The following is a 12,764-nucleotide window of genomic DNA, read 5'->3' as shown; positions in this document are numbered from 1 at the left end:
AAGGGATAGATAACATTCCATCAGAATTTCTAAAATGTTGGGGGAAGTGGGAACAAAACGACTATTCACTTTGGTGTGTAGAATATATGAGTCTGGCGACATACCATCTGACTTTCGGAAAAGCATCATCTACACAATTCCGAAGACGGCAAGAGCTGACAAGTGCGAGAATTATCGCACAATCAGCATAACAGCTCATGCACCGAAGCTGCTTACAAGAATAATATACAGAAGAATGGAAAAGAAAATTGAGAATGTGCTAGGTGACGATCAGTTTGATTTAGGAAAAGTAAAGGGACGAGAGAGGCAATTCTGACGTTACGGCTAATAATGCAAGCAAGGTTGAAGAAAAATCAAGACACTTTCATAGGATTTGTCGACCTGGAAAAAGCGTTCGACAGTATAAAATGGTGCAAACTGTTCGAGATGCTGAAAGAAGTAGGGGTAAGCTATAGGGAGAGACGGGTCATATACAATATGTACAACAACGAAGAGGGAATAATAAGAGTGGACGATCAAGAACGAAGTGCTCGTATTAAGAAGGGTGTAAGACAAGGCTGTAGCCTTTCGCCCCTACTCTTCAATCTGTACATCGAGGAAGCAATGATGGAAATAAAAGAAAGGTTCAGGAGTGGAATCAAAATACAAGGTGAAAGGATATCAATGATACGATTCGCTGATGGCATTGCTATCCTGAGTGAAAGTGAAGAAGAATTAAATGATCTACTGAACGGAATGAACAGTCTAATGAGTACACAGTACGGCTTCAGAGTAAATCGGAGAAAGACGAAGGTAATGAGAAGTAGTAGAAATGAGAACAGAGAGAAACTTGACATCAGGATTGTTGGTCACGAAGTCAATGAAGTTAAGGAATTCTGCTACCTAGGCAGTAAAATAACCAATGGCGGACGGAGCAAGGAGGACATCAAAAGCAGACTTGGTATGGCAAAAAAGGCATTTCTGGACAAGAGAAGTCTACTAATATCAAATACCGGCCTCAATTTGAGGAAGAAATTTCTGACGATGTACGTCTGAAGTACAGCATTGTATGGTAGTGAAACATGGACTGTGGGAAAACCGGAACAGAAGAGAATCGAAGCATTTGAGATATGGTGCTATAGACGAATGTTGAAAATTAGGTGGACTGATAAGGTAAGTAATGAGGAGGTTCTACGCAGAATCGGAGAGGAAAGGAATATGTGGGAAACACTGATAAGGAGAAGGGACAGGATGATAGGACATCTGCTAAGACATGAGGGAATGACTTCCATGGTACTAGAGGGAGCTGTAGAGGGCAAAAACTGTAGAGGAAGACAGAGATTGGAATACGTCACGCAAATAATTGAGGACGTAGGTTGCAAGTGCTACTCTGAGATGAAGAGGTTGGCACAGGAGAGGAATTCGTGGCGGGCCGCATCAAACCAGTCAGAAGACTGAAAAAAAAGGAAAAAAATTTACCAAATAGTGAATATACTTGATCATTTCCACGGGATAAACGCTAGAAGAGGGAGAGAGAAATACAGATACATGCTTATTTTGTTAGCAAACAAAAAACGTAACATCCATCTTTGTTCTAAATATGGTACAAAACAATCCATTTGTCCTTCTCATGCTTAGTGTCATAAGTGTTCAGAAGTCTTTTCTCCTTATTCTAAGCATAACTACTTCTCACTTTCATACAGAGTAAATGCTGGTGTAGTCTGGCTCCTCCAGCGAACAAGCTGTTATTTTTATTAAAACCACTGTAAACCATTAAAAATTAAAAATTACACCTCATAGCCCATATAGCTAGTCACTGCGAGAATATCACTCTAATGTTCCTGCAAAAACTATAATAACCGGCCCATAGCAAATCTTCATTCACAGAAATGCTACTGATGATTGTGTCACTAATACAGAGTTACTAAACACAGCTTTCCGTAAATCCTTCACGAAAGAAGACGAAGTAAATATTCCAGAATTCGAAACCAGAACAGTTGTTAAAATGAGTGACATAAAAGTATTTATCTTAGGTGTTGCGAAACAAATCACTTAAGAAAGGGAAGTCTTCCGGTCCAGATGGTATACCAATCAGGTTCCTTTCAGAGTATGCAGACACAGTAGCGCCTTTCTTAGCAATCATATACAACCGCTCGCTTGACGAAAGGTCTGTTCCAAAAGACTGGAAAGTAGCACAGGTCACACCAACATTCAAGAAAGGAAATAGGAGTAACCCATTGAATTACAGACCCGTATCACTGATCTCAATTAGCAGTATGATTCTGGAGCATATACTGTATTCGAACATTATGAATTAGCTTGAAGAAAATGAGTTATTGATACATAACAGTAGTTGAGAATTGGGAGACCTAGCGCATTTTTCATATAATCAAAAAATCGCAATAAATCAAAGATTTCTCGTAATTCACACACAAAAATCAGAAATAAAACGATTATTTTTATACTTTTAAAAAATCTCGATTTTTTGCGCCAGCCAAGCCTGAACGAAAAATCGCAAAATAAAAGAAAACAAGAAAATTAATTAAAAATAACATCAAAAACCTTAAAAAGTCATCCATTTCATCAAAATCTGAAAAATCACCCTGCACGAGCCTGCATCAGCCTGAACGAGCCTGCACAAGTAAATATATAAGTAAAAGAACATCATTGATTCATTCATTGGTTAAAAGTATTTCATGCATTGGTTTCCCAGTTTTCGTTTCTTTTAAACCTTTATATGTGAAGAAAATATTTTTTTCATCATTCACTGCTTTCAGAGTATGTTTGTCAAATATCTTAACATATCTATCTGGTAATGTAATTTTAAATTGTCCATCTAGGATACACTTAACTTTCTTACCGAAGTTAGTATCAGAAATTTCAAAGTTAGAGGCTTTATACTTTCTATTAATCTCAAGTTCATTCAGTTTTATAAACTCATATGAGTTGTTCAACTTAGCGAACAATTGATTATTCATTTTCGTTTGTATTTATATAGGAAAAAATTTACTAAATATTTATTAAAAAATTTCTTTCTTAATAAATGGAGGAAAAAAGTCCACTGTCAGTGAAAGTGTGTAATAAATGTGGTGAGACCAAGAGCTTGGACTATTTCTATAGAAATAAGAATACAAAAGATAAACGTTCCACTGCATGTAAAACTTGTTCAGATGAGATACATAAAGAATACTGCAGAAATAATAGAGAAAAAATTCGAGCATATTTTCATAACTATGTAGACAGACATCCAGAAAGGTATGCAATCACAAATAATGAAAAGCTAAAAAAATACCATGAAAATAAGGAAAAATTGCTTGAGAAAGTTCCTTGTGAGTGTGGTAAATATATATGTAAAACATATCTCAAAAAACATCAACAAACAGGTATCCATATGGAGAGGCTCAAGAATATGGAGAAAATCAAGAAAATGGAGAACACTAAAGTTATTGAATAATTATTGAATAAATTTTTCCCCTAATAAATGGAGAGAAATCTGAGAGCTCAGAATCTCAACACTATGAGAGTTGTTGATCTTAGACCTCTAGCTAGGTCTCTTGGTATAAGAGGATATTATAAAATGACAAAAGATGAATTAATCAGAACTATTGCTAGACATTATTATAATGTTAACCAAGTTAAGAAAGTAAATTTTGATACTCTACCATTTCTTGATGCAGATATAAAAGAAGAATATAAAGCAGAATCGAAAGATCTGAAGAATATATTTCCATTCTCTACAGATGTATTTCAAGAGACATCAAAGAAAGATCTGAAGAATATATTTCCATTCTCTACAGATATATTTCAAACAACAGCAAAGAAGGAGTTGAAGGAAATATTCCCCTTCTCAACAAATGTATTTGAAAAGCCTAGAACAAGAAATACCAATAGGGGTTATTCTGTTGAGAAAGCTTTTTCAAACAGATTGCAAACCATCAATATTGAAAATACTAACAAGTTGATAGATCCAAGGTATTTCCTTACTTCTGTTGAAAAGGATGTGTTTCAATTAATAAAAGATAATCTCAAGATTCATAATGGCTTAAAAGTGAATATGCAGTTATTCTGCGATTTTAAACTACCCAATAACAATCAAGGCCGGAAATTTCAATTTCAGTCATACAATCAAACAATTACTCATGAAAAAGACATCAAAAAGTTTTTTAAGAGTGCTAAAAGAGAAATGTTACCAAGACTAACTGAATTTCAAGCAAGAGGATCAGGATGGACATTAGAAAGGGTTATTGGAGTACAACTAGCAGTCAACAGATATAATCCTCTAAGAGGATCATCTTATATTGAACTGCCAGATGAAATAAAAAATAAAAAAGCGTGTATTAATGTGAAAAATAAAGACCAAAAATGTTTTCTTTGGGCTATTAAATCAGCATTATATCCAGTACAAAAGGATCCACAAAGAGTGACCAAATATAAAAACGTTGGACTTGAAATTGATGAAAAACTAAATAAATTCCAGTATCCAATTAAAATAGAAGACATTAAAAAGATAGAAAATGTTCTGAATATCTCATTTAATGTATATTCTTACAATGATTTCTATTCTGTCTACCCACTAAAAGTGACAGGAAATAAAAGAGATAAACATATTAACTTACTATATTTTAAAGAAAAAGACAATGGACATTATTGTTGGATTAAAGACTTATCAAAATTAGCATCAATGCAGATTACAAAACACAATGGTCGTAAATTTATTTGTGATATGTGTTTACTCCACTTCAATTCTGAAGAAAAATTGAAAAAACATGTTCCAGATTGCTTAGTAAATAAACCGGTTAAAGTAGAACTACCACCTAAAGGAGACACAATCACATTTGAAAATTACAAGAATAAAATGAAAGTTCCTTTTGTCATATATGCAGACTTTGAGAGCTTGTTAAATAAAATTGACACATGTCAACCAAATCCAGATGAATCATATACAATGAAGTATCAGAAACATGAACCATGTGGATTCTGCTATTATATAAAGTATGCTAATGGACATTATAAAGATCCGGTTGTATATAGAGGGCCAGATGCAAAAAGCAAATTCATTGAGATGATTAAGAAAGAAGTAGAGGTGATAGGTGATATTTATTCTGAAAAAGAACCAATGAAACCACTAACAACAGATGAAAGAAAAGCATATTCTAAAGCACAGATATGTCATATCTGTGAAGGTAAATTAAGTGAATTACCTCCTTTATTGATGAGATTAAAACATTCTATAGAAAATAAAATAAAACACATTAATGGTCAATTGGAGTCATTAAGGAAAAGAAATATAGATGAAAGTAATGAGAAGGTACAAAGATATAAAAACTCATTAGAATATAATAATAAGCAATTAGAAACTTTCAATGATAATGCAGAAGGTAATATTAAAAAAGTTCATGATCATGATCATTTAACTGGTTTATTCAGAGGTGCTGCACATAGTTACTGTAACCTACAATATCAGTTACCAAGATTTGTCCCCATTTATCTCCACAATCTCTCAGGATATGATTCACATTTATTTGTAAAAGAACTTGGATATGATGAGAAACCTATAGATCTGATTCCAAATAATGAAGAAAAATACATAAGCTTTGGAAAATGTACTGAAAATATAAAGATGAAGTTCTTAGATTCATTCAGATTCATGGCTTCTTCTTTAGATAAACTCTCATCTAATTTGAAGAAAGATCAAATGGAAAATACCAAAAAGTTCTTTCCAGAAGGTAAAGTGGATCTGGTTATCAGAAAAGGTGTTTATCCATACGATTACATGGACAGCTGGAAAAGATTTGAAGAAACACAACTACCATCAAAAACTGAATTCTATAGTAAACTGAGTGATTGTGACATAAGTGATGAAGATTATGAAAGTGCGAAATTAGTTTGGGAAAAGTTTAATATCAAAAATCTTGGAGAATACCACGACTTATATCTAAAAACTGATGTTCTATTACTAGCTGATGTATTTGAAAACTTTAGAGAAACATGCATGAAAGCATATAGTTTGGATCCAGCATGGTACTACACAGCACCGGGATTAAGTTGGGATGCAATGCTGAAAATGACTAAACAACCACTTGATTTATTACATGATTATGATATGATATTGATGATTGAGAAAGGAATTAGAGGTGGAATATCACAATGCTGTAAGAGATATGTAAAAGCAAATAACAAATACATAAAAGATTTTGATAAAGAAAAGGACTCAAATTATTTAATGTATCTTGATGCTAATAATCTATATGGATGGGCAATGTCACAATATTTACCTTATGGTGAATTTGAATGGTTGAATTATCCTCAATTTTATGTAAACCATTGGAGAAAAAATATTATGAAAATGGAAGATAATTCTGAATATGGATATATTCTTGAAGTGGATTTAGAATATCCAGAAGAATTACATGATGTACATAAAGATCTTCCACTTGCTCCAGAAAATAAAATTATTCCAGGAACAAAAGAGTCAAAACTAATAACAACATTACAAAACAAAATGAAATATGTGATACATTACAGAAATTTAAAACAGTATTTAAAACTGGGGATGAAGATGACAAAAATACATAGAATTCTCAAATTTAAACAGTCAGATTGGTTAAAGAAATATATAGATTTGAATACTCAAATGAGAACTAAGGCAACAAATGATTTTGAAAAAGATTTCTATAAACTGATGAATAACTCAGTGTTTGGGAAAACGATGGAGAATATAAGGAACAGAGTGGATATAAAGTTAGTATCTGATGCTGAAGTATGTGATAAATTAATAGCTAGACCGAATTTCAAGAGTAGAACAATATTCAATGAAAAATTGGTTGCAATACACATGCAGAAGATAAAAATACAGTTCAATAAGCCAATATATGTGGGTATGAGTATCTTAGACTTATCAAAAGAACTGATGTATGATTTCCATTACAATATTATGAAACCTAAATATGGAGATGATATTGAATTGTGTTATCAAGACACTGACTCATTCATATATAACATAAAGACTGAAGACTTCTACAAAGATATGAAAGAAATGGTTGAACTATTTGATACAAGTGACTATCCAAAAGATAATGAGTATGACATACCACAAGTCAATAGGAAAGTTTTGGGTAAGATGAAAGATGAGTGTAGTGGAAAAATTATGACAGAATTTGTGGGTTTAAGAGCAAAAATGTATGCCTATAAAGTAGACGAAAAAGAGAATAAAAAATCTAAAGGTGTGAAGAAATGTGTGGTGAAAAATAAAATATCGTTAGAAGATTATAAAGATTGCCTCTTTAATAATAGGGAAAAATACAGAACAATGAATCTCATTAGAAGTGAGAAACATGAGATATATACTGTAGAAGTAAATAAAAAAGCTCTAAGTCCTCATGATAATAAAAGAATTGTTTTAGAAAATAAAATAGATACATTACCATATGGTCATTATAGTAAATCAACAACATAAATGACATTAGTTGAAATTCTCTAATTGATTAAGTGATTCTTTCAAATTGCTTATGATATCCAACATCTTGGAAGTAGATTTTGAACAATCTATTCCAAATAATGAAAGATCAAATTTACCTGCTCTAACAACAGAATTTGTAAATTCACTATACTCATAGAATGTTTTATCTTTAATAAAGTATAATAATCCATTTGTATATCTGAAACTAGATTCTATACCTGGAGGTATTCCTGAAAATTCTTTTGTAATACGTCCATATTTTTTACTTATTCCCTTACATTCATCAATTTCTACATAATAAACATCATCAAAAAATATAAAGCTTTTACCAGAATATGTGTTCACAGCTGAATGTAGAATTACATTTTTTCGTAATGAAAGAGATGTTAAAGATGTTGGGTAACCAAATTTTAACCTAAAAGAGGGTATTTCCATTATATACAGTTTGTTGTCAATGAATAAAATAACATCTCCAGATGGTCTTTGATATGCAGCAGTTATATTGTTAAATCCTTTTGGAAGAAATGTTAACCAATCACTTATAAGTTGTGGTTTAGTGCGTACATCTAAATTATCCAAATCCATTATCCAAACCCATTTCTCATAGTAAATATATAGGACCTGATCGACAATCAGAAAGTTTTTAATTTTATTATTCAGTTTACATAATTCTGGAGGATCTAAATCTTTTTCTTCATCATCAGTCTCCTCATCTTCCTCATCATCATCATCTCCTACAACTGGTTTCCCATATAAGCTTTGTACTACAAGAATATCATCTTTACTTAATTCAATATTGGAACTGTTATATAATGGATACATGATTGAGGTATTTTCTGCTGAATGAGGAATTCCTAATGTATGACCAATTTCATGAACTAAAACTGCATAAAAGTTTATCTTCTCTTTTGGAGTATTTGTATCAATCTCAAAGTACCAATCTTCATCTTGATCCATATGGATTTCTACAACATCATTATTAGAATTTGGGTAATTTGCATGAGCCAGTACACCTGATTTACCATCAAATCGTTTAGGACAATAATGTTGTCCACTTGATTCTTTCCTATGCAAACGTCTCTTATTTGAAATGATGATGTCATAATTTGAACTATCTTCTTCAAAAATTATATCTGTATGCTCTTTCCAAGTATTAAAAGCAATTTCACTCAATTCTTTCATTCTTTTCGATGAACCTGCATAATACCATTTAACAGTTTTCTTATTCCATTTAGCAATATGTGAGGTAAAAGATACTGCATGATCTTCTACACCACATCGAGGTTTGTTTATCAGATCTAAAGTTTCTTGATCTATTTCACCAGTAGGTTTCAAATTAAACTTCTTTTGGAATAAAATTAAGGCATTTTTGATATCTGAAATTTCACCAATATTTGTTGACTCTGCTTCGAGATATCCAAATTCCTGTAAATACTTTATAATGTTTTCTTTTTCATTACTATCTTCTCCTGTAGCTATCGTCACTAACAACAAGGTTACAATTAATATTTTCATTTATATAGGTTAAAATTATTGAATGAATAAGAAAATAAAAAAATCTCTACTTCCACATTATTTATTGTCTTTAGTGTACTAATAGCCAATGTCTACACTTAAAATAAAAAAGAAAGATAAAAGAATTACAGGATAACATTACTCTTATTAACCCAACCATTGTGAGAATTATCGAAGCCTAACCACTTAACATATACCTTATCACCTTTCTTCTTCAATATTTTTTCAACAAGATATACATCTGGGTAATTTGTCTTCTGTAATTCATATTCATAGAAAGAACCTTTTATCTCCTCACCACTACTGTCTTTTAATTTATATGTAACTGGATTGGATAACACAACATCTGTTATTTCAAATATCTCTGTTGACCAGTTAGCAGTATATCCCTTTTCAAATATTCCTTTCAGTTTACTAATTCTCACTTTATCTCCAACATTATACTTATTTTTCTCAGTGACTGTAACAACACTCTGTGGTTTGTAATTCTTATCAACTTCTTTTGGTTTCATTTTTGTTGTTCTATGCTTTGTATTGTTGTAATCATTGACCAATTTGGAGACTAAATCAATCCACTTATAATTACCTTGAAGAGCGAATCTCTTCCACATTTTCTCTTTAAGTGTTCTGTTAAATCGTTCTACAACAGATGCTTTCATCTCTGTAAAAGTAGAATAATGATTGATATCATACTGCTTCATGAGTTTTTCAACATCTTTATTATAGAATTCTTTACCATTATCTGTTTGTAGATGTTTAGGATACCTTTCATTGAATATTCTTTGAAAAGCATCAGCTACATTTTTACCTGTTTTATCTTTAACTGGAATAGCCCATGCATACTTTGAGAAAACATCAATTACTGTTAATAAATATTTATAGCCTCTATTTATTTTTGAAATTCCTTTCAGTTTTCCAGAATCCATTTCTACTAAATCTGCTTGCCATAAATCATCAATACCGAGTGAAATAACCTCTCTTCTGGGAAAATTTTTCCTCATTGGTTTATGCAATTCATTTATAATTTCTTCACGAATATTCACACTTCCAGAACCAACTTTACTTTGATCTAGACAAAATTTTTTTTAATGAATTTACTCTTTTTGCTTTGACATACTGTGCAAATACCTTCAATTCTCTGTCTACCATTTTTAGTTGTCACTCTTTGAGGATGATGTGTCTCTGTATACTTCTTACACTTTAAACACCAAATGTGATCATTCATTTATATAGAAGAAAAAATACTAACCTCCCAAGCTATCTTCATGAATACAATGTTCTACTTTTCCAAATATGTATAACTTTACTCGAATAGGAACTATTGCATCTGTGATTTTTACACACATTACATCATCAGTACAAGTAGTAATAGATACATTATCTATGTCTTTAGAGTCAACTGATTTGCTTAAATGTCCTTCATGATAAAACTTAAAATTCAAATCTATTTTTATTAATTCACCAGTACTGCTATAAGCTCTTATAACAATTTTCATAATTTTAATGTCATAATCAAACACATGGTTCAGTATATCATCTTTCTTTCTAAAATTGAATTCAATAAACTGTTTGTCAATGATTTTATTATCTAATTTCTCAATCTGAGTAATGTATGGTTGTAAATCTGTTTTAGTAAAGTAACCTGAAAAAGCTTTCTCAATCTCTTTTTTACTGTAGTAGTTACTGAACTGTGTTAGAATACTTGAGTATTCAGCTTTACTAACAACATCCAATAATTTGTTTTCAAGATACTGTTTAGTAACTGCATCATAGCCACTTATTGGATCAGCTATATTAACTATTCTTCTTCCCAGAAAATTGATATAACTCTTTGATTTCTTAAGAAGATCTGTAAAATACTTTTGAAACTTGAGAAAATTCTTTTCCACATCTCTGAGCTTGTCTAAATCAGGTAACATTATATCACTTGTCTCAGCTATCTTATTTCCAAAAATGTCCATTTAATATATTTAAAATTTCATCAAACTTATAACCATCAGAGAAGAGTATTAAAACTAGTAAACATAAGTGTCCACAGATATATTCATCAAATTTTTGAATCCTTTCTACATTATAATACAACTCATCTGATCCTAAATATTTAAGCAATTCTGTTGGAATATTTCCTCCAAATGAATCAAACACATACTTCTTGTTACTGCTTTTATAATAACAAATCCAGTGTGTGCCAACATGATCTGATGTATCTAAATTTACGATACCACATTCAATTTTATTTGGCTTTAATGGAAGTTCATCAATCATGAAAACACCTCTAAAGTTCTTAATTTTCAGTTCTTTTACTAATTTTTCTATATCAAAATTACTTAAAGCGTGTTTATAGTTCTCAATTATTTTTTTGAAATTTTTTTTTAATCCCAGTACCTTTCTTCTTCTCCATCTCCAAATTATGTCTCTTTTGTTCTACCAATTCAGCATCTTCTTTCTTTTTCTTCTGAACTGCACTTGTAATTGCTGCAGCACCTCCTGCTAATGATCCTAATGCACCTAATGCCGCAAATAATAGTGGGAGAAAACCTCCTTCATGTTCATTTAAACCAGAACCTTCTTTCTTTTGTTTCAAGTATTCAAAGATCTTTTTAATAACTGGAATACCTAATGTCAGAATAAGAGAGCCACCTTTTTTAATCTGATTAGACTTTTGTCTCTTCTGAACATCAGTTAAATAATTATCAAGGAAATCATATTTATTTAATTCATCTCTGGATAATTTTATCTTTACAGATTTTGGTTTAGTTTTACCACCTGGAGTAATATTATAGTCAATTGAAAATGTTTTCATTTATATAGGAAAAAAATTTATGTTATACTCCCCAGCCATTATCATCCATTTCAATACCCATTCCTAATTTTCTTTTTCCATACATTATTCCTCTAACAGCAGTTGCTGCTAGTTTTTCACCAACTGATGCATCTTTACTGTTCATTCTCTCTTTTGCAGCTAGTTGTAGTTCTTTATCAGCTTCATGTCTGTGTTCTAAATCTTTATGATCTCTGTATGCAATATCATGTTTCTTACAAGCCTCATCTAATGGATTGATTCCTTTATCCCCTCGTGCCAATCTTTCTTCTAACTTCGTAAAGGGACCACAATATGAATATCCTGGAATATGCATCTCAGGAAATGGTGCATTGCTTAAAACCCAGTTGACTAATCCTTTACCATAGTTCTCTGATTTCCAGAATGTGTGTGGTAAATTATTCAAAAATCTGATTAAATATGGAATACCTTTAGGATTATTAATTATAAAATCATTAAATTTGTTTGTTAACATTTTTGTTATTGCCACCTTTTCATTGTGAAAGTTTTTATTTCCAGCTAATTCTTCTCCATGAATAACAGTTAATCGATCGATTAAATCTCTCACATCATTCATCCAAACATATTCAACAGGTTTCTCTGTATACTTTTTTATCAATCCTTCACCAGATCTTGTTGGGCTTGATTTGTTTCTCAGTTTTTGCCATATTGGTTTAATTAATTCATTATATTTATCACTTACACTGGATTTGGGTTTCTTAGAATCTGGATCATTGTTTTGAAATATTGCATTAGTTAATAGTAAAATATCTTCATATGTATCTAAATCTTCTTCATAATATCCATCACCATCAACACTATTTTGAGTTAAGAGTTTCATTAAATCATCTGTTGCTTTGTAAACTTTTCCTTTGATTAAAATGGTGTCATTATTAAATTTAACTTGTGAATCGCCTATATAATGTTTTCCATTTTCAAATCGTAGCCCAAATACTCTGTCATTAAGAGCTCCAAGGTATTTTGATACTG

The 12,764-nt window shown here is 31.2% G+C and overlaps 1 protein-coding gene across 1 annotated transcript; it reads right to left on the bottom strand.

Moving 5' to 3' along the window:
* Positions 1 to 7,441: 7,441 nt before the first annotated feature.
* LOC126227395 (collagenase 3-like) lies at positions 7,442 to 8,620 on the bottom strand. Its single transcript, XM_049942237.1, has one exon. It carries the CDS (start codon positions 8,618 to 8,620, stop codon positions 7,442 to 7,444), a length of 1,179 nt encoding a protein of 392 aa, XP_049798194.1.
* Positions 8,621 to 12,764: the final 4,144 nt, after the last annotated feature.

This window comes from Schistocerca nitens, chromosome 1 (genome assembly GCF_023898315.1).
Source record: "Schistocerca nitens isolate TAMUIC-IGC-003100 chromosome 1, iqSchNite1.1, whole genome shotgun sequence".
Classification (NCBI taxonomy): domain Eukaryota; kingdom Metazoa; phylum Arthropoda; class Insecta; order Orthoptera; family Acrididae; genus Schistocerca; species Schistocerca nitens.
Note: the sequence above shows the minus strand (reverse complement) of the source record. Positions and strands in the feature narration are given on the sequence as shown.